General features: G+C 40.6%; 1 protein-coding gene across 1 annotated transcript; it reads left to right on the top strand.

Moving 5' to 3' along the window:
• The first annotated feature begins 3,332 nt into the window (after positions 1-3,332).
• On the top strand, positions 3,333-25,709 carry LOC311044344 (uncharacterized protein). Its single transcript, XM_084055843.1, has 8 exons — positions 3,333-3,507; positions 4,546-4,694; positions 6,620-6,803; positions 11,702-11,845; positions 14,994-15,127; positions 18,974-19,185; positions 21,696-21,802; positions 25,251-25,709. Exons 1-8 carry the CDS (start codon positions 3,485-3,487, stop codon positions 25,306-25,308), a joined length of 1,011 nt encoding a protein of 336 aa, XP_083911969.1. The 5' UTR covers positions 3,333-3,484; the 3' UTR covers positions 25,309-25,709.
• Positions 25,710-27,114: the final 1,405 nt, after the last annotated feature.

Below are 27,114 nucleotides of genomic sequence, written 5' to 3'. Positions count from 1 at the left end.
TTCTTAATTGGATAATTAGAAACCTGATTCACACATTGGGCTCCACTCTCTCTGGTTGGATTAATTATACAGGCCTTTGCCAGCCGATATAAAAGGAGCTGTTTTGTCTGGTGAGTTTTGGCTTCACCTCATTTTAATATAACTGTCAGCGATTCCTTGAGTATGTGTTTAATATTTTGTACGTGACACTGCAGATTTATTCTTTCTAATAATGTTTCATAAGGAAACTCTTAAACGTGATTAGTTCTTGGCTGGCTACATTGTTCTTTCACATGTTCCGAAAAATGGCTGCAATTTCTAAGTTTTAAACATAGCTGTCTCTCCACCATAACAATATTGCAAAGGAGAAGGTAATGAATGTTCAAACTTTTTGTAATGGCTGCTGGGGCTGCAAAATGCAATTTTCAATGCCGATTAAGCATCATATTGCTTTTACTTTTCTCGGGCCAATCCCAGAGTAGAAGCCATGTTCTGTACTGCATTGCAATGTTTTTGGCAGTTACAAGGCCTGAAAATAATACCGTAAGGAGCTTTCATTGAGACACAGTACTACCAACCAGTGTGTACGCATCAGGCTGTCCAAATCCAGCCCGACTCTCAAGCTCCTCCAATGTCTCCCTTGGCCCCTTTGCATGAGCGGAGGATGAGTGGTTACCCATGCGGGAGAGCCAGGTTCGAAACCAGGTGTTTAAACCCACTCTACCCCTTCCCCTGGCACCTTCCCCTAAGTGAAGATGTATCTGGTAATAATCAAACGTATTACTTTTTGCACAGATACAGATCATTGCAATGGCCCTTCAGCCAAAGTGCAGTGAGGAGTCATTTTGTGGCCAACGTTCAGTAGTTTTAAGCATGGGTGAGCAGATTTTAAAGAGCAAGGGAAGAGCCAAGATTATTATTCAACAATTCTGACAGGAGCTCAGGGGAGCCAAAAGGAGCCATAAGACTTTATGGGTGATTTATACTTAGTTACGCGCTGGTGTTGCGCACCAAAAATAGCAGATTTTACAAGCTCACAACGTGTCGCAGCCGACACACGTTGTGAGCTTGTAAAACTGCTATTTGTGGTGGGCGTCCGCGTCCCAGCATGCAACCAAGTATGAAACGGGCGTTATGGTTAAGGCTTCTGGGCTATAGGCAGGGCTACTCTGCTACATAGGCTGGCTTTGTAATGAAACGCCTTTTCCTCAATTTCATCATTATAGGGCCCTGTGTTGCACGATTCAGTTTTAACCACTTAAAGGAGTAGTTCACCCAAAAAATTACTTATTTTCTATCAATTAAACATAATATTAATTATTGAATTCATGTAGATTTCACATTCCTAAGCCAATAATTTTATTACGGCAAAGTCTCCGGTAGGAGACTTGCAGACTGCAGAATCTCCATTGAGTTTCCTATTTTATGACCTCCGGTCATAAAATTATTGGCTTTGGAATGTGACAAAAACTAAAAAATCTCCATGAATTCAAGGCTTCATGGGGTGTGTAATTGATAGAAAATAAGTCATTGAGTCATTTGAGTGAACAACTCATTTAAGCCCTATTAATTATTTTTTTTAAATGGCCGATCTAAGTCTACAAGCATGGAGTTGTGAGCCTGAAGATCTGCTATTTTCGTCACTATTAGAATTTTTCCCTTTAATTTCTAAAAGTTGTGGAAAATATGTGACGTGTAACATTGGCCTATAATCTCATGCCCAGCACAGGGATGTCAGGGTGAAAGTGGTTAAAGGGCACGGATAGCTATAATAAATGTGTGTCCTTCCTTGCCCGACATGAGAGGATTCATAATACATGCCTACCATCCCAGGTATTACTGCTAGTCATGGGAATAACAAATATAGCCATAGTGGGACATAGGTAGTCATGCAAATGTCAGAGGAAGGGGACAGGGCCTGGGCAGAGCTAGAGATGTGTGTGGGGGAGTTGACAGGGTCGGGTCACATTGTAACAGACACCTGGAGTCCTGGACCCCCACGGTGCCCTCTGGGAAATGGTGATGACTAATGTTGCTGCTAGCACTAACTTTATGTCCAGCATATGATGGAGGGCATTTTGCCAGATGTCTACCTACAGTGTAGCCTGATTTATGCTTCATCATATGACGTGTTATGTGACAAAAATAGCTGATATACAGTACAAGCTCACAAAAGCGTCACGGACGCGATGTGAGTCATGCGCGTGGGTGCGCGTGCATGGCACGCACACACACACACACACACACACACACACACACACACACACACACACACACACACACACACACACACACACACACACACACACACACACACTGAAACACACACACACACACACACACACACACACACACACACACACACACACACACACACACACACACACACACACACACACACACACACACACACACACACACACACACACACTGAAACACACAGATGCATAGATAAACAAATGCTAATATTCATGTGCAGTAACAAAGTGTTAATTTAACCCAGATTAATACTGAGGCAATATAATGGTGACATCAGACGTCAGTGTGATCCTGGAAGTTATTATAATGAGTAACCTCCTCAAAATAATGACTTGCCATCTCAAAATAATGACTTTGTATTTCAAAATAATGACTTTGTATTTCAAAATAATGACTAGGTCTACATCTCAAAATGATAACTTATATCCTAGTATCTAAAAATAATGAGAAACCTTCTAAAAAATAATGACTTACCAGCTAAAGATAATAACATACCAGCTTGACCTATACGTATCTCAAAATAATGAGTATTAAATAAATAATGAGTAAATTAAGTTTCTCTTTATTCTATTCTTTTTTAATTCAACTTTTCTTTTCTCCACACATAGAGGTCCTTCAGCAAGACACAGGCACTTCAAGTCCAACATGAAAGCAATGATTTACAGCCTGAAGCACCTAAAATAAAACATCACAAAACAGAACACCAACCACTTAACAGTTTCAGTTTGTAATTATTTTGAGAAAGTTTCTCATCCTTTTTGAGATGCTAAGTCTTTCAAATTAAGAGAAAGTTTCACATTGTTTTGAGACAAGCTACTAATGATTACTTTGAGAACATTTCTCATCATTAGAGTTCCCAACACACTGGCGGAAATGGTCTTCCACCCCCACTCAAGCCAAAATGCCAGAGTGACAATCACTGGTGTGGTATGTGGTCTGGTAAAAAGGGGTATCTGGCTGGGGCGTGGACGGCCAGACTTGGGTTTCAGGCTTCAAGGATGGCGGGAGGATGACACAGACACAGCTGGTGTGGAACTTATAGGAGGAGGAGGAGGAGGCTTTGAGCTGTTCAGTTGCAGGGCAGACCTCAGTGCTGTATGTACAACACATCATCCAGAGGAGGAGAGCCTACAATACATGCTTAAAAAAGCCTGACAGACTGGCACAAATATTCTACTTCACAGCAAAAAAAACACACTACTCGTCCTCGACGGCAGTTCCTGACCAAATTCTGTGGAGCTAAAACATGGGATTGTACAATGAACAGGGGTAATAATGGATTATAGTGTGTACTGTAGTGTATGTACTCGTATGTCTTTTGGTTGTGTTTGTGTTCCTTAATTGAAATGTGTTCCTAACCATTTGTATTACTTCTAGAATGTAAGGACCAAACACCAGAGGAATATGCATTTGCTTTTAACCAAAGTCGTTTTCAGGGAAATGCATGATATGCATTAGTATAATTGTTATTATACTAATCAATATCAAATATGGCGGCTCAATTTTATTACAAGCTCAGACAAATGGTGTTTTTCTCCAAATTAAGATAATGAACATTTACAAGGAAACAGTACACCAAAGTCTTCAATTATTCATGACACAGAATTAAGACAAACAATGTTGTACTTAAAAAGGAAAAAGGAAGTAACTAAAGTTTCTTCCGAATAATAACCCTTTTACCATCTGCTGGTCCACTGTTGATCAAAGATGCAGAGTAATTAAGTTCAAGGCCTAATGTTAATGTACAGAGTTCATTTACAGTGTACATTTGTAACTTTGAGATTATAGTGTAACTTATTACAATTGCCAAACCATTAATAATCTTACACTTTTTAATCCAAGTAACTTTGAGTTACTAAGTTATAATTAATAGTATACAATTTATTTTTTGACCAAGATGGATATACACAGTGTTAAGCCTATGATTTATACTCCATAGTAGGAGGTTGTCACATGCAAAATAAGAGCAGATTTACAACCTATCAACAGGTTGCGATGTGACACATTGTTAGTTTGTTTTTCTTAAGCACGTGCCCTCTCGTGAAATGATGACAATGATGACAGGTCGGTTGGGTATCAAAAGTAATAATACAACTGTAATGTAACTAGTTACTTTTGATACCAAGTAATAAGCAATGTACTGTATTTGTAATGCTATCACTTTTTAGTGACTTACTACTCTCCCTGAGTGACTCGCCCAACACTGCACACCATAAAATGAACAATGGCTGATCCTTCACCCATGATGTACGAGTCCTTTCACCTCCAATCATTTCTTTCTTCACTTCACATGATGTGTGTTTGCAGGGAGGAGGTTAGGGAGCCAGAACATCAACACATGCACATCAAAGAGGGACAAGGAGGGAGTGCTCGCCATCATGGCACGTCAACTCCCCTGTCGTCCTCGCGCGGACAGCTCTGCAAACTTCCCCCCAAAGACACAAAGATGTTCATAGGTCAGTGGATCAGTGTCATGTCATTGTTGGCATTGCTTTATACTGTTTGAATAATACACAATGGGAATGTGTCCAAAATCATTCACTCATTCCCTACTCCCTGATATCAATTAATTGCATGGCCAGGGTTAGTGTAAGATTGTGTGGGTTAGTAGTGTCTGGGTCTGGATTTATAGAATGTACGACAAGGCATAACCATCTAGACAGATACATTGTGCAATATCGGTTTGAGAATCTCTTCAGGAATGATTATACAATGATTGCAGTGTTTCCCAACCTCCCAAAGATCACAGGGTGGCCTTGTCTGTTTTGAGGTACAGTATAGTCCAAAATGTTTAACATGTTGCACAAAATCACATAACTTGCTTTTTTGGGTTATTATATTATTTAAAAGATATCACAAATAATCAGCATTTTTCTAAAAGTTATACATATAAAACAAAACATATAGCGAAAATAGCACCAGCTCACAGTTTCATGTTGGCTATTTTCGCTATTCGTACAAGAAGTATATAGGGCTTAAGCGGTTAACATGCCTGAAAAACACAAGTGTGTCTGTGATGTGTGTGTGTGTGTGTGTGTGTGTGTGTGTGTGCTGCCACGTGCGTTCTTGCGTGCATATGAACATGTGGGGGGGTCTCATCTTTTATCAGAAGGGGGGGGGGTTACAAGTAATAAAGTAGTGAGTAGGGTGTGATATCGGACACAGCCCATACTGTACATACCTCACCTCATGCAGTAGCCAGATTAAATAAAGTGGAGCACCCAGTGCGAAGTGTCCACAGATGCCAAGGGATGACACGTCCATAAATTAAAGCCTCTCTTGTATTTTTAGAGAGGACAGATCATATTGTCTGAAGAAGGGAGGGTCACTTGTGGGCGTGTGAATGAAGAACGGGAATAGATGTTTAACATTTATTGGGACAGTGATGTAGCATTCGCTCATTGTCACATAAATCACGTGTGGTTTGGCCAAGGTTGCTCAAGGTGTCATTACTCTGGTGTCACTGTCAAGGTGTCTGCACTGCCAAAAGAAACACTGTAACAGTCTGACTATCTATGGAGGTGACGACATACAGTACTGTAGCTGTGCCCTGGTTTAGTTCACTGTCTTGTGGTTTGGAGCAGTGGTTCTCAAACATTTTCACGTCAAGGACCCCCCCAAATTGAAATGTATTTGGCCACGGACCCCCATCTGAAAATATGTTGTGCCAGGGATAGTGGAACCCCCATAAGAGGAGATTTGTGTGAATGGTTTTCTAACTTATTCAAGTTAGAAAATACTGTACAGTAGGGTTTAAAATGGTTATGGTTGAATCATGGCACTTACTCAGACCTTGCACTTTGTCGATTTTCCAGATTCTTTCCATTTTTTTCAAAAATAGCAGATCTATTAGCTCTCAACGCATCACATCATGACTAAAACTTACCTGACTGTTCTACTATTTGCCTTGGCCCTTTACCCACTATTATATACAGTACTGATGATGATGATGATGATGATGATGATGATGATTTATAAAAGAAATCTCATTGTGTAAAAAGTTTGTGAAAGCATCCCTACAATATTGTCGCAATATTGATACTGGGGTAATTGGTCAACAACTCCATAAATTCTAGTATAGCAATGTCAAACAGAGTGTAAGGTACTTTGAATTGGTGCCTACTGCCTAGAGTCACTTTTTTTCCAGAAAAGTCAACAGAAAAGTCAGATTCAATCCCTGTTGTTGCCGTTTGTCTTTGAACAAGGCACCAAACCCCAAGCTTAATCACACAGGATAAGAGTGTCGGCTGCCACAATGTTTTTCTGTTTGTCAATTATGTGGCTATATGTGGGTTTTGTAAATGCTTTATTGGACAAATAATGAAACTGAATGACGTACTGAATTATTTATTCCCTGTTGTGTTGTGTTGTGTTGTGACAGTGGGAGGCTGGACCCGTGAGGCGCCAGACTGTCGGGTGGAACAGTTTCACTCTGAATACAACGAGTGGAAGCCAGCGTCCTCCATGGCCGTTCGGCGAGGCAGTGTGGCCGTGTGCGCCCTGGACGGACACATCTACACAGTGGGTGGGGAGGACCATCACAGATGTTACAGCAGTGTAGAGAGGTGAGCTACAGAACACAAAGGAACACATTTGGTGACATTTTACTTTCCACTTTCTTAGGCTTGCGTAAAAAAGAAAAGGTAAACGTGTGCAACAAGACTCTGATAAAGTCCCATTCCTCATGTATACAAAATCTTCTCTGTTCAATAAATGTATGATTTATGAATATTCTAATGTGGCATGCCCCCGTAATCCCATTCACGTAATAATGAATAATAATTATCCCTACACATTTAGATTTTGAGAACCCCCCCCCCCCCCCCCCCCCCGCCCCCAAAAAAAGTGCCAAAGCACCGTGGCAAAAACAAAGGAGCCAGTCACTTCCTCACTGACCAATGCTTGTCTCTAAGTGAGGCGTTGACATCCTGTGACATCACACCCCATCCCAGTTGTGTGGCCTGCGTCAAACCTGGATCCAAGCAGTGAGAAAAAGACCAGGGTGTAGAACATTACATTGACCCCTTCAACCCTCTAGTCTTATTGAAACAGACTTTAGTTAAAATTGGACCACTTTTTCCCAGTGTTGTACACCAACTCTCTTTGCCAGAAATAGACGATCTACAAGCTCAAAACGCATTGTGTTGTGAGCTCATAGATAGGCTATCTTTGGCAAAATATGTTCCCCCCCAGAATAGAGATGCTGGGGTTCATGTGGTTAATGCTTTGAAGACATGCAGAGTGCAAGAAGAAACTACCAGAATTTCCACAGGCAATCTTCAAAAATACATTAACCATGCAAAAAAATACATTTACGAGCGGGTCTTTAAATTTGGCATTATGTTTTATTATTGAACAACTTCATGCTCCCCGGCAGCATTATCACCCTGTAAGCCTTTTTAACGCCAAGGCAATGCAATTTCACACTGTGAGAGAACCGGCTCGAACCTCATCGTTTGAACAAACACAATTTTGTCTCTCCCGGGTGGAAACCTCATACGTCCAAAACTGACACTTTTCGGGATTCAAATAAACAAACGGCTGCTACTTTTGATGCTTTTGTGGTACGCTGTACTGTCATCAAGTAGGGCGTTAATTTACGAAAAAAACACAAAAAGTTAGAATATGGAGATAAGAGGTTTCTGCCCGGCCGCAACGATTTGCTGTCACGAGCTAAGTGTGAATTGCGTGTGCCAATTTAAAACTGAACATCAAACACCGCTGAGTTGATAGGAAAGTCTAATTGAAATGGGCGCTAATGCAACGGGGAGCGTACTTCATTATCTCACAGTTGTTTTAGCAGGAGACACAAGGCTAATGCCTCATCCGGCATGTTGAGTGCTTGTGTGAGTGCTGTGTGTGTGTGTGTGTGTGTGTGTGTGTGTGTGTGTGTGTGTGTGTGTGTGTGTGTGTGTGTGTGTGTGTGTCCTAAAATCCTATTTGAGCACATAGTGTGGTCTGCGACAGGTCAGGGCAGCTAGGGGCAGTGGTAGAAATGTAATTAAGTACATTTACTCAAGTACTGTAGTTAAGTACAATTTTGAGGTGCTTTTACTTTATGTGAGTATGTTTCCATTTTTTCCCAATACTTTATACTTCTAACCCACTACAACCCAGAGGCAAAAACGGTACTTTTTAATGATTTGAAAACTTTTTCTAGTTACTTGCCAATTCTATACTTCAGCTGTTTGACAGTAGCTAATCTAGCTGGTATGCTATTAAAAAAAACATACATTTTGAAATATCTTCAAAACAAAAAGTGAGTACTTCAACTTTTGGTACTTTAAGTACATTTTGCTGCCAATACTTTTGTACGTTTACCCAAGTAAACTGTTGAAACAGGACTTTTAACAGAGTATTTGTGTGTGTGTGTGTGTGTGTGTGTGTGTGTGTGTGTGTGTGTGTGTGTGTGTGTGTGTGTGTGTGTGTGTGTGTGTGTGTGTGTGTGTGTGTGTGTGTGTGTGTGTGTGTGTGTGTGTGTGTGTGTGTGTGTGTGTGTGTGTGCCCCCGCGCGCGCGGGTGTGTGTGTGTGTGCCCCTAAAAAGCCTATTTGAGCACATGGCCTGGTGGCCTGTGAGCTGCGACAGGTGGGTGGGATAGGGGACAGCTGGGGGTCCCAGACAGGATGATGGATGAGTCATACATGTAATGGATGTGGAGAGCGTCCCTCAATCAGAGGCTCAAGGACCAGGTGTTGAGTGCCGACACCTGGGAGGGAAAGGACTCGGCGGTGACATGTGGCCACGCGGGGCAATGACAGAGTCCACTGTTACATTTTAATAACCCATTTGTCTCTGACTGTGCCTGGCTCAAGGCCCATTGAAAGCTTTCAGTCTTATGTAATAAAAATCCTCATCACTTTAGATCACTGTTTCCCAAACAGTGGGTCGGGACCCATGTTTGGGTCGCGGACCAATTTTTATAGGTCGCAATTTTTTTTTACCAAAAATGTTACCAAAATGTTACCAAATGGACCCATACGGGTCCATTTGGTTACATTTTGCATGCTCTCTTGAGTAAAAAATGGATAAACGAACACTGAGGATTTTTTACTCTGTATAACTCAGTCTCAGATCTGAGATGATGTCTAAAATTAAAAGACAGATTGACAGATCCATAAACCGAAACACAAGCAGACTCTCTCTCACAGAAACAATTCCAACGACAGAGTCCTCAGATACATTTTAATAATCCATTTGTCTCTGTGCCTGCATGGCTCAAGGCCCGTGAAAGCTTTCAGTCTTATGTAATAAAAAACACATTCTCATTACTCAGAGAGTGTGCAATTGTTATACCTGGTATTCTAATTTCTTTGAACCAATTGTTCATTTGTAAGTGGCCATTTGCAATTTACTCGTGCTTGTAAGTCTCTAGATGAGAGCATCTGCTAAATGCCTAAATTGTAATTGCAAATTGTGTGCGCACACGCAGGCGCATGCGTGTTGTTATCCCTCCTTATTTCAGTAGTCATAATAAACAAAAGTGTTATTATATCTGCCATCATTTATCTTTATCTCCACAACAATATCCAGAGAAAATTGTCATATTTTCTATCATCCTCTATCAGGGTACGTTACACAAATTCCCACAATCTTCCCTATTGGCACACATATTTGCCCACATCCTGTGCTCCCTCTGTATCAGATGTCTCCCAGGGGCATGATAGACCTACCCTTCCTCATGCCGGTTATACTGGAAACCCATTGATGGTCAGAGTCTATACCCCAGAGCTGCAGGGATGTTTTATTTATTTTATTTGGACATCATTATCACATTGGACAGACCATGATGCATTGCTTGAATGTTCTAGCGGCTAGTGCAACTAGTGCTATTTTTCAACACCTGTCCACAGGAGGCTTTTTGAAACAGAATACATTAAATAATAATAATCTAAGAACCAATTAAATACGGGGAATACAAATAAATGATCAGAAACAATGGATGGACCCGTCGCAGTGCCATCAATTTATCTACATGCTGTGTAAATATGTGGATAAATGTTTGTTTGTATTGATCACTCTCTCTCTTCCCCCTGCCTCCTTCTTCCCTGTCTCTTTTATGAAAATAACAAAAACGAATTTCACTCACTGTTTACACCTGTAAACCATACACTTCGTTCACCTATCTAAGCCAGTCTATGACGTCATACCGATGACATCAGCGTACTCCATATATGGGCATTTGTGGGTTTTATCGATCTTTGGGATTAGGTCGGTACCATATATGGGCATATCGGTCGGACCGGTGGTTCTGAACAACCGCCTATTCGACCAACTGGATGCCGGGCACCGCACTCCCTCGCCGAGTTTGCGCCGAGTTTGAAGTCAGTCAGTCGTAAGGTTCTCGTGAACTACAGACGTGCAGGCAGACAAACGGACAGAGAGTTCGCGCATTTAAAGCTTTGTATTTCTATGAGTCATTCTGGCTAACCTTGCACACTTAATAGCTGGGGGAGTGGCGGTGTAATAGCAGATCTGTGACATAACTACTAATACCTGACATCACATTTGAGCTGAAATTTGCCAAATGGGAAACATTTATTTGTTGCTTTATGGAATATGGATTTACTCTTAATGGCTTTGGCTCGGGCAGGGAAGCTCTCTCTCTCTCACACACACACACACACACACACACACACACACACACACACACACACACACACACACACACACACACACACACACACACACACACACACACACACACACACACACACACACACACACACACACACACACACTCACACAGTACTCAATGTTAATGTATGCATTTGAAAGTCAGCCACCATTCACAGGCCATGTCATTTGTGCAATCTCTGAGTTAAAGGTGCAAGTGATATTTTGTCATTAAAATAAGTGTTAAATAGCTCTATATTCTGACAGCATGGCGACTAGAGTGTTTGCTCAGCAACAGTGGTACCCATCTCTCCAGCTTTTTAGTAAACATACAATGATAAATGGGCACTCTCTCCTGATTGGATGAAATTGGCAACCCACCGGAAAACGTCTTTTCTGTTTTCTTTCTCTAATGGGAAAAAAAGACAATTTCTGAATAGTTTTATAATATCTTAATCAACATGACATGCTAAATACAGCAGGTTGAAAGAGGTTCAATTAACACTGAACATTTTACATGCACATGCACATCATCTGAAATTAGAATATATCGTCTCTGTCGGGTAGAAACCTCTTATGTCCAAAACTGTTACTTTTCAGGATTCAAATTAAAAAATAGCAAAAGCAGCAGATCTACAAGCTCAAAACGCGTCCACTTTTGATGCTTTTGATATGATCGAGTAGGGCATAATGTATGATAAACACAAAAGGTTAGAATATGGAGATTAGAGGTTTCTGCCCGACAGCAACGATACATATATATATATATATATATATATATATATATATATATGAATGTCCATATTAGTTTTAGTGAAGTGATTCTTGATTCTCTCCGCTGATGGCAGGTACGACCCACTGTCAGACAGCTGGAGCACGGATGTAGCGTCGTTGAGCAGCCCCCGCACTGGAGTGTGCTTGGTGGTGATGGACGGATTCCTCTATGCTGTCGGAGGCTATGACGGCATCACTGCCACCAACACAGTGGAGAGGTGATGTGTCATCTATCTATACCTCTAGGAATGTCTGTCTGCCCGTCTGTCTGTCTGTTTGTGTCCACCTTTTGCCCTTTATGCAGATTCCCGAACTCTCCCAAGTCGGTGACATAATGAAAAATAATAGGCCTTTTTCACAGCAGCCATATTGACATACTGGAAATAGTTGTGTAATGTTACTTCCTTCACAGGTGTTACCTAATGATACTACTTAAAGGGGCATGAAAATGTTTTTTTTCCAGTTCAGGTTAAAAACTACTGCAGATTAAAAACATGGCAGACTAGTAAGCAACACAGCTGCACCAAACTAATTAATAACGAGTGTGTTAGATTTTCATAGGTGTCTGGAGCCAAGGGCATGCCAATTTGCAAGCATGATAGAATGTATTGACACACCTAAAATCGAACACACCCATTATTCATTATTTTGATTAGCTGCAGCTGTGTTGCTTACTGTACATCACTGTTACAGTATGTGATGTCAGTGTTATGCAGCCTGCCATGATTTTACCCTGCTGTAGTTTTGAACCTGAAGTGGAAAACAAACTACAAAATCAGCCTAGGGTTTCATAAACGGAACAGAGCCTGAAAAGTATCATTGGCAACACGCGTAATATTAAACAACGTTTTATGTCAATAAAAAGCTGTGAAAAAGGTCAAATGACTGGCCTCCTAGGAGTTCTAGCTGGTACTGCTACAAAGACAACTGCGCAGGTACTGCACTTGGTACTCTGACAACGATAGTGGCCTATAATAACCAAAGTACAGTTTTGGCTGTGCTGGCTATGTCGAATATTATGCAGACTCCAGCAAATGTCTGATATCTTTCATTGCTTCACAATATGAACTCGATCAATCAAATAAATGATTCACTTAAGACTTGAGGCCACAGTCTTGTTGGCAGCATGGTCCTGCTGTAGAATTATAATTAAAAAACGGTGCTCATATGAGAGTAAGGGGATAAAAGACAGTCAAACACATTACTAAATACAATATGAACAATCTTGATTTACACAAATTACAGTATGTTAAGTTAGGTTAAATTGTGAAACTGGAATTCTTAATTTGAGACAATACCCAGTAAATGCAGTAAATGCCTCAGTGTTAATTCATCCATTTGTAACTCAGAGAGTGTACACTACACGTCTAACCAAATGAACCCTTACGGGTCCCTTTGGTTACACAGTGTTTTCTTTGTGCGATTAATTCGCACATAACTATATATATTTTTCAAAGTATAGTTTGTGTCATGAGTCATCATCCTCACAGAACCAAATATAACCCAGCGATAAAGCGACGCAATATTTCACAGCAAATAAAAACATCAGCCTACAGTACATGAATGAGACATCATCATCATGTAACTATAATACATTTAGTTTGATGTGAAATATTCACTGACGCATTTTCACTTCGTTCATTCTTCACGCCTCTGGTGTGGTAACACTCACATTAACACACAAGTGTTTTTGAGTGGTGCTAGCCACTCCAAGGACTGACTTTGTCCGTGTGTCCGGGTGTCCGTATGTTATGTCCGGGTGGGTGTCCGTATGAGCACGACCTGAGCATGACCTCAACAGCTGCGGCTGATTGCAACACAAAGATGCAACCAGTTACACTAATTATACACAAGCAGGAGTGCAACACACATGCGCGCGCGCACATACACACACACACACACACACACACACACACACACACACACACACACACACACACACACACACACACACACACACACACACACACACACGTTTGAGTAAAAATACTTAAACTGAGTAAAAATACTTAAAATGACTAAAAATACGTAAAAGATGTTAAAATGAGTAAAAACACGTAAAAGTCAGTACAAACATTTTAAAGTATTTAAAATGAGTAAAAATACTTTAAAGTCATCAAAGTCTGTAAAAAGTAACTCATTCAAGTCAAAGCACTTGAAAGTTACTAAATTGAGTAAAAATACTTGGGGGCCAGGCTAATAATAGCTTAATGAAATGAACTCATGATAGGCACCACTCTCTTCACACTGGGTGTGATTTTTTTTACATTGTAAAGGGCCATTCACACCAATCGTCATGAACAGGGGTGCACATAACTTTTTAGGTCTGGTACGCAGAAGAGCACCTGGACATGTGACTTGGTGCGCATGGCGCCCGTCCCGTTTTGTCAACGGGGGGGGGGGGGGGGGGGGGGGGGTCGTTCAGCTCGGACAGTTTTGTCAACGGGGGGGGGTTCAGCACGGTGCCCACCGGACAGTTTTATCAACGGGGGGGGGGGGGCGAGAAAAAAGGACGCTCTGCTTCTAAATTCCGCCGATTTTCGCCGTTTTTTTTTTCTCTGCTTCTAAATTCCGCCGATTTTCGCCGTTTTTTTTTTTCTCACGCTGTTAGATAAAGCCCCCAAGGTTGGTGCCCTGTGCTGCTGCGCTGATTTTATCCGCCAGATTGGGACGTTCACGGCATATTTTGCACCATTACGGTGCGTTCATCATCGGTGACGAGTGCCTCTAACAGCCGCTGCTGGCTGCGTGCACGCAGCGAGGCGATGCGAGCCGACGCGAGTCATATCTCTACCCCTGCCCTGTGTCTAATGGCTGTACATGGGTCCGACGGGTGCTTTAGAGTACAGTGATTGTGTGAGTGTGGCTTCAGTAAGTAAATTCCTAGCCTCGATCTCCAGGCTTTTATTTTTTAGTTTTGCTAAAAAATAAAAGCTTGGAAATTCCTGTCCCAGCTGTTGGTGCGCAAAAGCGCCTCGCGTCGCCTGATGTGGTGCGCATTTTTTATTTTGGGTGCGCATGCGCACCTGCGCACCAGTTATGTGCACCCCTGGTCATGAAGCCTAATTTATGCTCTATTGCACGCATGCCAAAAATAGTAGACCTACAAGCCCACAACTGTTTGCATATGCAACGCGTTGTGGGCTTGCAGGTCAACTTTTGATTTGAGCTTAATTATAAGTAAATCGTTTACCATTGTGTTGACTTTGCTGTCCACTAAAGTTTTTTAAAACTATATCTTTACAGTTATAGTGCTTGGTGTGCACGGCCATTAAGACTACACTGTTGACTGAGTACTTGTGGTCAACTTGACATGTGAATTCATCTGCCGGTTTGAATGAACAACGTTCATTTGGTTCATTCTAGATATGACCCGAGCATGAACAGATGGACGACACAGGCTCCCATGCTGACCAGACGCACCAGTGCCTCAGCAGCTGTGCTGGACGGGCACTTGTACGTGCTTGGTGGAAATGACGGAGACACAGTCCTCAACTCAGGTGACCTCAGAGCAAGAGAACACAATCTAAAAGTATTGCACTGCCACACTCAGTAGCCATTATTCCCCAAACGCCCGCAGCTGCGGCCAGGCATAATACTGGCTGGAGGTTTTATTGATGTCATTTCTCCATTACTTCAGACCCACTAGAGTAGACTACACTTAAAGGCCCCATGAAATCAGTGAATGAGTGAGCCATTTCCTGGAAAATGGCACAAAAGAAACATTTGATGACTCATCCCGCACACCAATAATACTAATTAAGGTTGTGTTCCATTCAAATTGAACAGAGTCAGGGTTCTGCTATCATAGACATAAATACTTAGACGCCTAATTGGCCACTGGGGCCTATATTATGTACTGTAGGTCAGCTTGCCATAAATTCACTGAGAACACCACTTCTCTAAGTATGTGTTCTGTTTTATAACCACTACTCTTACAATCTGTGTAAGATAAGGTGTTTGAAAATTGGCAGAGAATTCAGCGAGGTTATGGTTATTTTAATTGTGGAGAGACATCCTGCTTCAATAGACGTACTGTACATGGGGCAATGGGGCATACATGCATTAGGAGGCATGGCTCTACCTGCAAAATATGACGGCAGCAATAATGCATCGCTCCAATGAACAGCAGTCGCCAATGAGTTATCTAATCTACGACAGTGATTCGCAAACTTTTCAGGCCGCGAACCCCCAAAATAATTTGAAACTGGCAAGCATTTTTCAGGCAGTTGAGTCATTAAATTTAGTTTGACTCGGTTCCACGGATAAATATTGTGAAAATTGCAATGCGAGGCGTTGTGAGCTTGTAGATCGTCTATTTTCAAAATGTTTGTCTCTTTCTTAGGTAATATTTGACAATTTGGCCAATGTTTGACAATTTCTTATATTATAGTTGGTCTTATATTATAATGGTCTTATTCTTATTTTATTTTATTTTATTTTAGAGGTATTGCAAAGGTCTTAAGTAACTTTAGAAATGTGCATATACCCTGTACTTATACTGTATGTTGGTTTGTTTACTGTTGAGTGAGAAAACAATGTTGCACATCATTGCAAATCATCTGGGGACCCCCGAAAAATCCTTTGGGGACCCCCCTGGGTCCCGATCCACAGTTTAAGAACCACTGATCTATCTATGGCCGCTATTGTGGTCTTAGAGCTGATGTGTGTCTGTATATCTGCTAATTGATAGTTTGACAGAAATGGACAGTATGTCATGCAGTAAAACAAAAAAGTAGAAATGAGTGACATTTGATTCATTGCATTTAGGAAGAAGACATTCTATCAATGCAACTAAAAGTAAAATCTATCTATCTAAACTGGCAACATTATATAGGCTGACACAATCTTAGGTTATTTACAGGCTTGTGTCATTACACAGTGCATTCATTTTCATCAAGGTCATGTAATACTTTCATTAACGCCTGGATTACGCCACAAAATAAAATATGAACTTGTCCTTCCCTGCCTAGTTAGGTTATTGGTCCAAGCTAAAAATAATTAAGACTGACTTAGATTTAACTACTGCATTCTCTGTCTGAAACTGCCATGGGCTCTTTGAAACGTAGAACTCCCACTGAAGCCTGACCTTTGCATTGACCATGAAGTCAGGAGGACCAAATATATTAATAAATAACTCAATATTCAGTTAAAGTTGTCCTTTGTCCAGGACCCTGACAGAAACTCTCATTCCCTTTCCACCCAGTGGTTGAAAAACATAGCTAGTTGATATACTACAGTGTTTTAAAGACCCCGGGAACTTTGACAGCTTTTCAACTTTCAGCTTGACCATTTATTTTTCTGTGAGTGACCAATCGCGCACTCTAACGCACACATGCACTCACATTCCAGGGCCCTCTCTCGTGCATGCCAAAGATAAACTGGGGTCATGTTGTGCTGCCACTTGTCACTGCCTATTTCGGTCTGTGAGAAGAGAAAATCTGTAAAATTCCCACAACCTTCTCCGGTGCCACCAAGTCCAAACACCAGAGGCTTCATTTCAAGACGTCATATCAAAGATTTCAGTGAAATATAAACAACCCAAAGGAAGAGACAAAGAGATGTATCTATCAGTCAATAAAAAAAGTATTGTAAGTACACTCTGACACTTAAATCTGGATGTCTGGCACTGGTGGTCTGGCAAGTTTAGCTCATTCACTACAGCTGTGGTTCCCAAACCTTTCAGCTTGAGATCCAAAAGATACATTTAGCGTCTCCCTGGGACCAAAACGTCAAAAAAGACATTATGAATTAACCACTTAACCCCTATTTTATTATAGTAAAAATAGCATATCTACACGCTCACAACGCATTGCGATGCGACACGTTGTGAACTTGTAGATCTGCTATTTTCACTATTTTTTTAATGGATTTGTATTTCTTTGCAAAGCATACTATGGTTTGATTTTCAAGGAAGCCATTAATTTAAATATAAACATCATATTGCAGAGACTTGAAACTTGCTTGACATAGGCAATCCAACCCTGTATTTCATTTTGGTCAAAGTTGCATTATTGTTTTTTTTTTTTATGCATTTCAAAGTGCAATTTGATATGGAAAGTCTAACTGGAAACTGTCCCTGGAGAAAAGTTTGATTGACAAACAAAATTCTAAGGTCTGTGACTTATCTCGGGCCCAGGGGAGGTGGTGCAGGGGGGAGAGAGATGTTGGATTTGTTTATCGGTAGGAACCATATATCGGACAATGGAGCTTTACCCTATAGTGTTCCTACTCTGGGCTGAACATTTGGATAAAATTACAGATCTACACCCTCTACTACTACACATCGCTTTGTGATGCGTTGTGAGCTTGTAGATCAGCTATTTATGGCAAAGAGGCAGGGAAAAAAGGAAGGGACCTAGTATAGACCCCCGAGGGACTCCGGTCAATGAGGTATATACTGTAGGGTTTGTGTGGTTTATGAAAACCTCTCTGTTTAATAGCATTATAGGAAGGATGTAGCAACAGTGTCAGTGCTATGTGTGCAAACATACTTAATGTGGTATATTAAGCACTCAGCAGGCATGTCATGTTGTGCATTATGTTGAGTACTTTGTGGTTGTTGTGATGGTCCCAAAATTATTAATTATTCAAAAGTTATCTTTTTCTAAGATCATCTCGAAGAACATTATGTACTCTTTGTACTGACAGTAGCCCGTATATGGTTGTAAAGTGTTATTTTTTAGTACATTTGTAGTTATCAATAAGATTCCCTTAGCACAATCTGACCAGCGACTCTGTGTCCTTCATGGGGAGGTGCTACAGGTGAATAGGGAAAGCAATATCAATCTATCAAAAGTCATGCTATCAAAAGTAACACATATGAATATACACAAAAATATAATTTCTTTGTATTGTGACTTTTAGTTTCCACATATATGCAAATGACGTGCTATCTCGTTTAATATGCCCTCATTTGCATATTATGCATATTTCATATAGCACAATATTGACGACGTAGTAGATGAAGTCAGAACTTACTCAATGACTAATTGGTTGGCAATCTACAGAAGCTTTAGTCAAAGTATTCTTCTTTCAATTCATTATGTTAAAATACACTTGACAAATGTAAAACAACAAAACAAATGGCCACCGAGCAGCTCCAGTTGGAGGTTCAGTGCCTTGCTCAAGGGCACTTCAGCGGTTTTGGGGGGAGGGGATAGTGGTGGCCATTCACTTCCCCACCCAGATGTTTCCTACCGGTCTGGGGAATCGAACCGGGAACTTCCCGGCAACAAGCGCGCTCCTCTAACCTTTGGGCCACCACTGGCCACCGTGAAATTAAAAGTCTGTGAACCGCTCTTTTCTCTCCTTTGACCTTTTGTTGTCCTCTGTGTGTTGTCCAGTGGAGCGCTTCAGTCCTCTGGAAGGCACGTGGGCTCCCAGTCCGTCCATGCGGTGTCCCAGGGAGAGCGCAGGCTGCACCGTCCACCTGGGGAGGATCTACATGGCCGGGGGCCGGGACGAGCTCAACCTAAAGCTCAACACCGCAGAGGCGTTTGATCCCGAGACCGTTCGCTGGTCCCCCGTCAAACATATGAGGAACAAGAGGCATGACGTGAGTGTAGAATAGGGTGACAACATTTATAAATATCTCTCTTAACCACTTGAGCTCTATTTTCAGATGTAGCAAAAATGGCGGGTATACAAGCTCACACCGCTCACAAAAGGTCTTCTTCAGAAAACTCTCGACTACGAGTGTGCAGCCTTTTTTTTACTTGTATACAAAATGTAACAATGTCATTTATTTTTTCTAAAAACACCCTGGCTTCTGATTCTCAGGCAGCTCTACCTCCTGAGCCCCTGCTGCAGCAGCTGCCCCATTTACAGAAATGAAAGTGTCTCAAAACACGACTGTACTGATTTGTATCCATGTTTATAGATGTCAACTGATAATGAATTATGAATATCAAAACAAAACAAAGATATTACATTCCAAACTGTTAAAAACACTGTCAAAATAAATGAAAAAAGAAAGTAACCTTTCCTAGAGCATCATCCCCAAGCCTGCAGCCATACTGTCAAAATATGTGGGGGACTTTCTAATAATTACCGGTGTATATATATATTTTTGGTGACTTTTTAGAGATGCTGATTGCTGACATCAAATTTAGGGGTGCTTGTGTACCCCTAAAAAGCGCCTAAAATGCCCCTGGTTGAATCTCTAACCGTACAATGGATGGATACGGTAGTGTTGAGTAGTGTTGTCTACTACAAATTCAAAAAGTAGTAAAAATAGTGAGGCATGCTATGTATTCCCTTAAGATATTTTTTTTGCTGTTTTTGGCTTTTATAGGGACCAAACTATAAGAAAATGACGGGGTTACAATGTTTCGACCCCTCCCTCACTTTCTGGAGGGTCACTTCACCTTTGACCCTCTCAAAACTATTCTTGCATCTATTTCTGCGATTCGCTAACCTATGTTTATAATATTAGAAACCAATGTTTTTAAGTATACTGGGTTTATTGTCTTGGCCAGGCCGGATGGCCGAAAACGTTTTCGCCCCTGTCCATTGGTCAGTCTATCCGTCTGTCCGTGAATCAGTCTGTGAGCAATTAATCTCTGGCACCGTTGGACCGATCATTGTGTAAATTTGCCCTCACACTCCCAGTAGGCCAAAGAAGAACCTCTGCCCCATATTTTCCGCATCGGCCTCGTGGTGGCGCTATAACAGGCCGCTTAACATTATGGCCATAACTCTTGAACTTTTTTTCAAAAATAACTTATTCTTCATTCTTCATTTTGGCCCATTTAGCCTCGAGGTAGATATCAAACATTATGAAACAAACTCCTCAAAGGCCTTTTCTGAAAATTGCAGAATATAATCATTTGCCCCATCTGACACAAGCGCTGATGAAACCAGACTCTTCAATGTTTTTTTCTCTTTGAACGGATTGTCTCCACAGTGCAACTCAATCAATTTACGTAGATTCGGAGTATTAGCTCTTGACCTCAATGCAATCTCTCCTGAGAGCTGAGAATGTACTATCCTTAAAGAAGACCTGGAAGCTTTTAGAAAGCTGTTGAGGTACTGATTCACTAGGCCAGTAAGATGAGGTGTGGTAATGATTAACAACCATATAAATCTATTATTTTTAACATCTTATTCAATGAAGGGATTGGGATGTGGGGAGTGGTGGGGCAGCACCTGACCAGTCTTACCAGGTAGCTTCACCTTGAAGGGGTTTAGCCTGAATATTGGCTGAAATTAAACTAATGGAAGGAAATAACAAGGATTCTGCTACATTTATTTCAACCCTTGTTTTGTTTTAAATCAGAACACAAACCTTTGAGATACTTGAACAGAGTTAGTGAGTGCGCGCTTGCAGTTCTTTGTTTTGTTCACTCAGAATCAGAACAGGAAATGCCTTTCAGAATGGCCTACACCTGCAGTAAAGTATTAATTGGCACTGGATGCCACATTGCAAAAGTTGTATTGACTGAGAAAAGAGCAGGAGTAGAGCGATTTAATGTAATAATGATTGAGATAGGCAAAGGGGTCAGTCTGGGGTGTCCCAGGCGAAGAAAGACCCCAACTAAAAGTCAGAAAAATATTCTTCTGGCTGCTTTAAAAGTGTAGTAAATCAACTACAAGAATATTTAAACCTATAAAACAACTACAGTATGATATTATGAAAATCGAACATTAACTGGCTGATGTTCTGCGAGGTCCCAAAATAGATCACCCCCCAAAAAGAGGGTGGGGCTCCGGATAATTTGAACCCCAATTTTAGCACAAAAATCCTACGGGAGCAGTTTTTTGGACATACTGTATCATACCGCACGAAAGCGTCTTGCCGTGTTTCGAGCTTGTAGATCTGTACTTTTGATTATTTTGTATGACGCTGTATGATCAAGTTGGGCGTTAATTTACAAAAAAACTAAAAGTTAGAATATGGAGATAAGAGGTTTCTGCCCGACAACAGCAATATGCATAGTCAAATAAAATAAAAAACATTCGGAAAAGAGACAGATTTAGATTAGATTGAAATGGTAGTCAAACTATTTTTTGTTCATACATAAAGCTCACACTTACTTTGGTCTTTTTTTTGGTATTGTGCCTCAGGTGTCCCTAGTTGTGTTCAATGGAGCGATGCTGGCTGTAGGAGGTTGTGATGGCATCAGTGATCTGAAGACACTGGAAGTGTACTGTCACCTGACCAACACATGGAGGTAGGAGAATATAACTCTTGTGTAAATGTATGTCCAGATAGTATTTTGTCATGTAAATATCATACATACATACTACATTACTACTTGAAGTCTATTTATACTACATCAACATTTGATTGATTGATTGATTGAATGCTTTATTCAATTATATCATAAATGAAACAGCATGTGGTGCAGTAAGACATTAAAGGGATATTTCACTTTCAAACATGTTTGGGGTCATTTTAACGTCTACTCAGGCTTTAGTGAGCACCCCAGACACTTTTTAAGTTGCTTGATTCAGTATTTAGGTATTTGATATTATTTTTTTCAGACACGCCCCTTTCCTATACAATGTAACATCAAACTCCATTTTAACCATGATAGATTCATCAAAAACACCTGTCCTTAGTTCTGGTGACTCATACTGCCCTCCTAATACGTGAGGGGACCATGTTTTTGGATTACTTTTTTCATTAATTTAATTATATTTACATTACATTTTATTGTATTTAAAAAAAAATATTTTCCACAAAGATAAAAAATTAATGAAATTGTAAATGAAAAAACATCCCCCCCACGCATCAGAAGGACAATATCAGTCACCAGAAAAGGACAAGTGTTTTTGATGAATCACCATGATTAAAATAGAGTTTGGAGATACAATGGGTTTGTATAGGAAGGGGGCGTGTCTGATAAAATGAATATCAAATATCGAAAGCTACTTAAAAACTGTGGGTGAGCAAACTGGGGTGCTCACAAACGCCTGAGTAGATTTACGTTAATATGAACCCAGGGCAGGGCATTCCACATTTTGGAGGCAGAGTAATAGAGAATGTTCCCATGTTTGTTCTAAATTTGGGTAGTACCAGATTATGATCGCTCCCTCTAGTGTTTTTTTCTGTGGATGCCAAGAGGTGCAAGTATAGTCAAATGGCATTGAATTAGGGCTCCTGCTAGAGTCTTGAGAGCACTTTTGTTGACAAGAGGAAATCCTGCCCAAAAATCTTGTTCTTTGATTGACTTTCTTGATCAGTGCCATTTTTTCACCTGTCAGTTTGTTTCAGAATACAGCCCAAATAGGTAAACTCTTCTTTGCTTGACATTACAAGCATTACATATCTACTCTAGTCTACAACGTTGTATTTGCTAAAACAAGAAATGAAAAGGAAAAACAGATGGAGAGACCACTCAAGCCCTATATACTTAATTGTATGACAAATATGAAAATAGCCAGTCTATAAGCTCAGCTCACAACGCTTCTGTCACGGTCTGAGTCAGGGCAGATTGTAGGACCCAAGTGCAGGAGAGACAGAGGCAGAACAGGTCAGTTTAACGGGTTTATTAACTCAAAAGGTATTAACACAAGCAAGTGACTGAACTCAGGATTTAACTACACGTAACACAATACAATGAAGAAGCAAGTACATGGTGTAAACACAGGGATTAAATAGACAGGGAAATAATAAGACACAGGTGAACTCAACAAACAATCAACACTGGGATAGGCTGAGGGACTAAGCGGACACAGGAGGAGAACATGACTAATCAAACGGGAGGTGAGACAAGACAGGTAACAATAACTAAGCCGAACAGGAAACAAGACTACAAAATAAGGTACAGAACAGCATGGCAAAAACAACAGAGCAACAGAACACAATAGGAATGTTACAACATAAATCCTAATAAGTCCACAATCTTATAAGGGCAGGAAGGTCTAAATAACAAAGTCAAAGTCCACAGCCCGAGGAGCGGACCGTGACAGGCCTAAAGAACAGGCTTAAAGTGTCCATGACCATATAAGGGCAATGATGGTCTAAATAATAGTCAAAGTCCACGGCCCGAGGAGCGGACCGTGACAGCTTCATATCACAGCATATTGTGAGCTTGTAGATCTGCTATTTTTGCTACTTTTGGAATGAATTTGAAAAAATCTTAAAACTTTTTAAAGAAATGTAATACTCTTTGAACATTTGTCCAGAATAGGTGCACTGGGGGTTTTCTTGCCTTTATTGATAGTTCACAGTGTAGAAAGACCGGAAACAGGGAGAGAGAGTTAGGGAATGACATGCACCAAAGGTCCGCCAGGCCTGGGAATTGAACCCAGGAGGAATTGAACCCAGGAATCGTGCCTTAACCACTTGGCTTCTCCATTATGTAATAGTTTTTTAAAATAATCTAACATAAATATCATAAATGCATGTGTTTAACACACTCTCAGGGATAAAACATATCCCCACTGGGCATAAAAAATGATCACCAGAGACATGCAAATTGAACCCTGACTATGTCTACATAATGTCTACAGTAAATGCAAAATGTGAATCCGATATCGATTCAAAAAGCATGGAAGTAGATCAGTCAGACACAGAATTATGTTTAGTCGCCTTGTAATACTATAATCATAAAGCTCCAGACATTACTGCCACGTCCTAAAGTAAGTTAGTGTCCGGCCTCAGGACGTGCGTTGCATGTCAGCTGTCTCCACTCAACCCTCCCTCTGTCTGTCTCAATGAAGCAGAAATGCTTCACAATAATTATCATGGTGACCTTGTTACAGAGACAGCTTGCAGATTTCCACAGGGCACATGGTTCAAGGACAGCTGGCCTTCACATTTCGTTGCTGTCGGGCAGAAACCTCGTATCTCCATTACTATTTCAACATTTAACGGTTTCTTTCCCGTAATGTAATGCCCTACTTCGTCATACAAGAGTGTAGTGAAAAAAATAAAAAGTAGACAAAGTAGTGAAAATAGCAGATTTGCAAGCTCACAACGTGTCACATCGCTTTTTGGTGTATATACAAAAAAGCTTTAATTATTAAAGTTGAATTATCTTGTAATTTACTATATCAGGACTTGGTGAGCACTCCACGAACGTGAATGTAACAAGGTTACTTTTTGAAACAAGGAAAAAATGCTACCGCGAAACCTCTATGAGTGAGGCATCAAATGAATAGTTTGACGTGAAATATTCAGCAACGCATTTTTGCACTGTTTATCCGTCATGCTCCCAGCGGTCAAGAATCTCAAGGATACGCTAGGTGGCGTTTGAAGCAGCACAAGATGCGACCTGCCAAACTCCCAATGGGATCCAAGGCAAAGTGAAATGTATGGGGAGAAGAGAGAGAGCATAATGGAGAGCAAGAGGGCAAGAGAGAGTGGGGGCTTTAAATTAGAACAAACGCTAACCCGGTGCAATCACACTGATACAACGTAATAGTTATTAAATGTGATATCACGGTATTCACATTAACCACATACTGTAAGCCCTATTAAAATGCATTAGCATATTGATATTATGCTATCAAAGTGACAAAGTGATTTCTAGCCTAAAGGCTTATTTATTCGTGATGTTTATCTTACGGCCATTCAACGATGTATAAATTGTCATTAAATAGAGCTAAGACTCAATTAGTTCCATCCATAGGAGTTCCAATCTAAATCTAATTCTTCCCTTCTGTTTCCAGACACTTTGGGAGCATGAAGACCAAGCATCCAGGAGGGAGAGTGGCCATTTTGCACTGAAGTCAGACTCAGTGTGATGTGAAGGGAAAGGAAACGAAGACCTGCTTGGAATTCTGGTTCCCAAGACAACACCTATACATTGGACCTCCTCTAATTATTAACCAACAACATTCATCATCATCCGTTGAGGGTCCCTGTCTGTCTGTCCAAGGCCCCTGGAATTACAGTCTCCATGCTAATCAATTACCCATTCTTAATTAAAACCTGCAATCCCTGATCTTGTATGCCAGCGGTTCAGTTACCGAGCTTTTATGGATCAGGGCCCACCCTGATAAAATCTCAAAAGCCCACCCATCTGCCCACCCGTCTGACACAGCAGCCGTGTTAAATCTTTTCACATTTTCTTTTAAACATATTAATATATTGTTGCTCTCTTATCTCCATATTCGAACTTTTTGTGTTTTTTCGTGAATGAATTCCCTACTTAATCATACTACAGCGTCACACAAAAGCATTAAAAGTAGCAGATCCGCAAGCTTTGAGCTTGTAGATCTGATGCTTTTGCTATTTTTTAAATTTGAATCCTGAAAAGTAACAGTTTTGGTCATAGGAGGTTTCCCCCCGATAGAGACTATATTAATGTTATATTATCATTCAAATCTTGCCAATTATTTGGGGGGCCACTTGCGATACCCTAGCGCACCAGTAGGCCCTCGCCCAAATGGTTGGGAATCACTGTTGTATGCACCATGCTAGGGATTCAAACCCGAGTCTCATGCCACCACACTTCTACGGCTAAGCTAAGAGAAAATCCCTGATGGTCAGAGGAGATATTGCACTTATGAGCTTCAGGCAGTACTAGGCTTGTCAAGCAGCAGGTAGGTGTGCTACCAGACACCAAGGTATAAATGTCTCAATGAAAGAGTAAGGAGACCACCTCCAACCACTGTAGATGTACTAGTTATATTATATTGACATTACAATCATGTTTTATTCATTCAAATAATTGGGATTTGGTTAAATTTTTACACTGTCCGAGTTACAACTGGATAACTTTGCATTGAGGATGTTGCTGTGCAATTACAGATGAAATAAAAAAATATAAAGATGCAACTTCATAACAATGGATATGATAGGAGCCAGGAAGTGTTTTGTCTACATGTTTAGAAAGATAGAAAGATAGAATGAAATATGTTGAGCTGAAATAATGTTACTGATTAGCTTTTGATTGCAGCATGGTTAAACAATGTAGCTGGTGTTTTAAGGCATGGTGGTCCATGTAAATATTGTGTTTAAGTGCTTGAAAAAATAATACCTGTCACTGGAATGTTATCAGGGATGTTAAAGAACCACTTCTCCCATTTTCATCTTATTTTTGTATAATTGGTCCTCACTACGCTCATTATAAGATGGCATCATTTCTGTCTACTCGCTCTGTGTCTCAGAGGAGGGCTGTGGACAGTTCAGAAACCTGCCTACCAGTGATGTTATTGGTAGGCATGGTTGGTCATTTAAAAGTTTGTATATAGTTTTTTGATGAATGCTTCTATTCCAGCGTGCTAACTTTTCAGGAGGAGAAAGGCTGTAGTTTATTCTATTAGATCTTAGATTCCCCATCAATGATGTCATTGGTAGGCAGATTTCTGAACTGTCCATAGCCAACCAATATGAGACTATTATTTGAAGATAGGTTGAAAATGGGTGACGTGCTCCTTTAAGGTTAGAGTAACATGAGTGACAGAATGGTATGAATGCATGCTTAATGTGTTTGTTTAGTCTTTCATAGCATTTCCAAACATTTCCACAGACATGCCGTGATTATTTATCCAAAAATGTGGTAATCAAATTGCAGCCCTTCTATTTGAT

Source organism: Gymnoscopelus microlampas (assembly GCF_963454915.1).
Source record: "Gymnoscopelus microlampas genome assembly, chromosome: 4".
In the NCBI taxonomy this organism is placed as follows: Eukaryota; Metazoa; Chordata; class Actinopteri; order Myctophiformes; family Myctophidae; genus Gymnoscopelus; species Gymnoscopelus microlampas.
The sequence above is the reverse complement of the archived record's forward strand: the minus strand, read 5'-3'. Positions and strand labels throughout refer to the sequence as shown.

Excerpts from the sequence above, each read along its gene's own strand:
- LOC311044344 (XM_084055843.1), top strand. The coding sequence starts at position 3,485 with ATGGGATTGTACAATGAACAGGG. Across the intron at positions 4,695-6,619 it reads AGACACAAAGATGTTCATAG|TGGGAGGCTGGACCCGTGAG; the intron begins GTCAGTGGATCA and ends GTGTTGTGACAG. Across the intron at positions 15,128-18,973 it reads AGACACAGTCCTCAACTCAG|TGGAGCGCTTCAGTCCTCTG; the intron begins GTGACCTCAGAG and ends TGTGTTGTCCAG.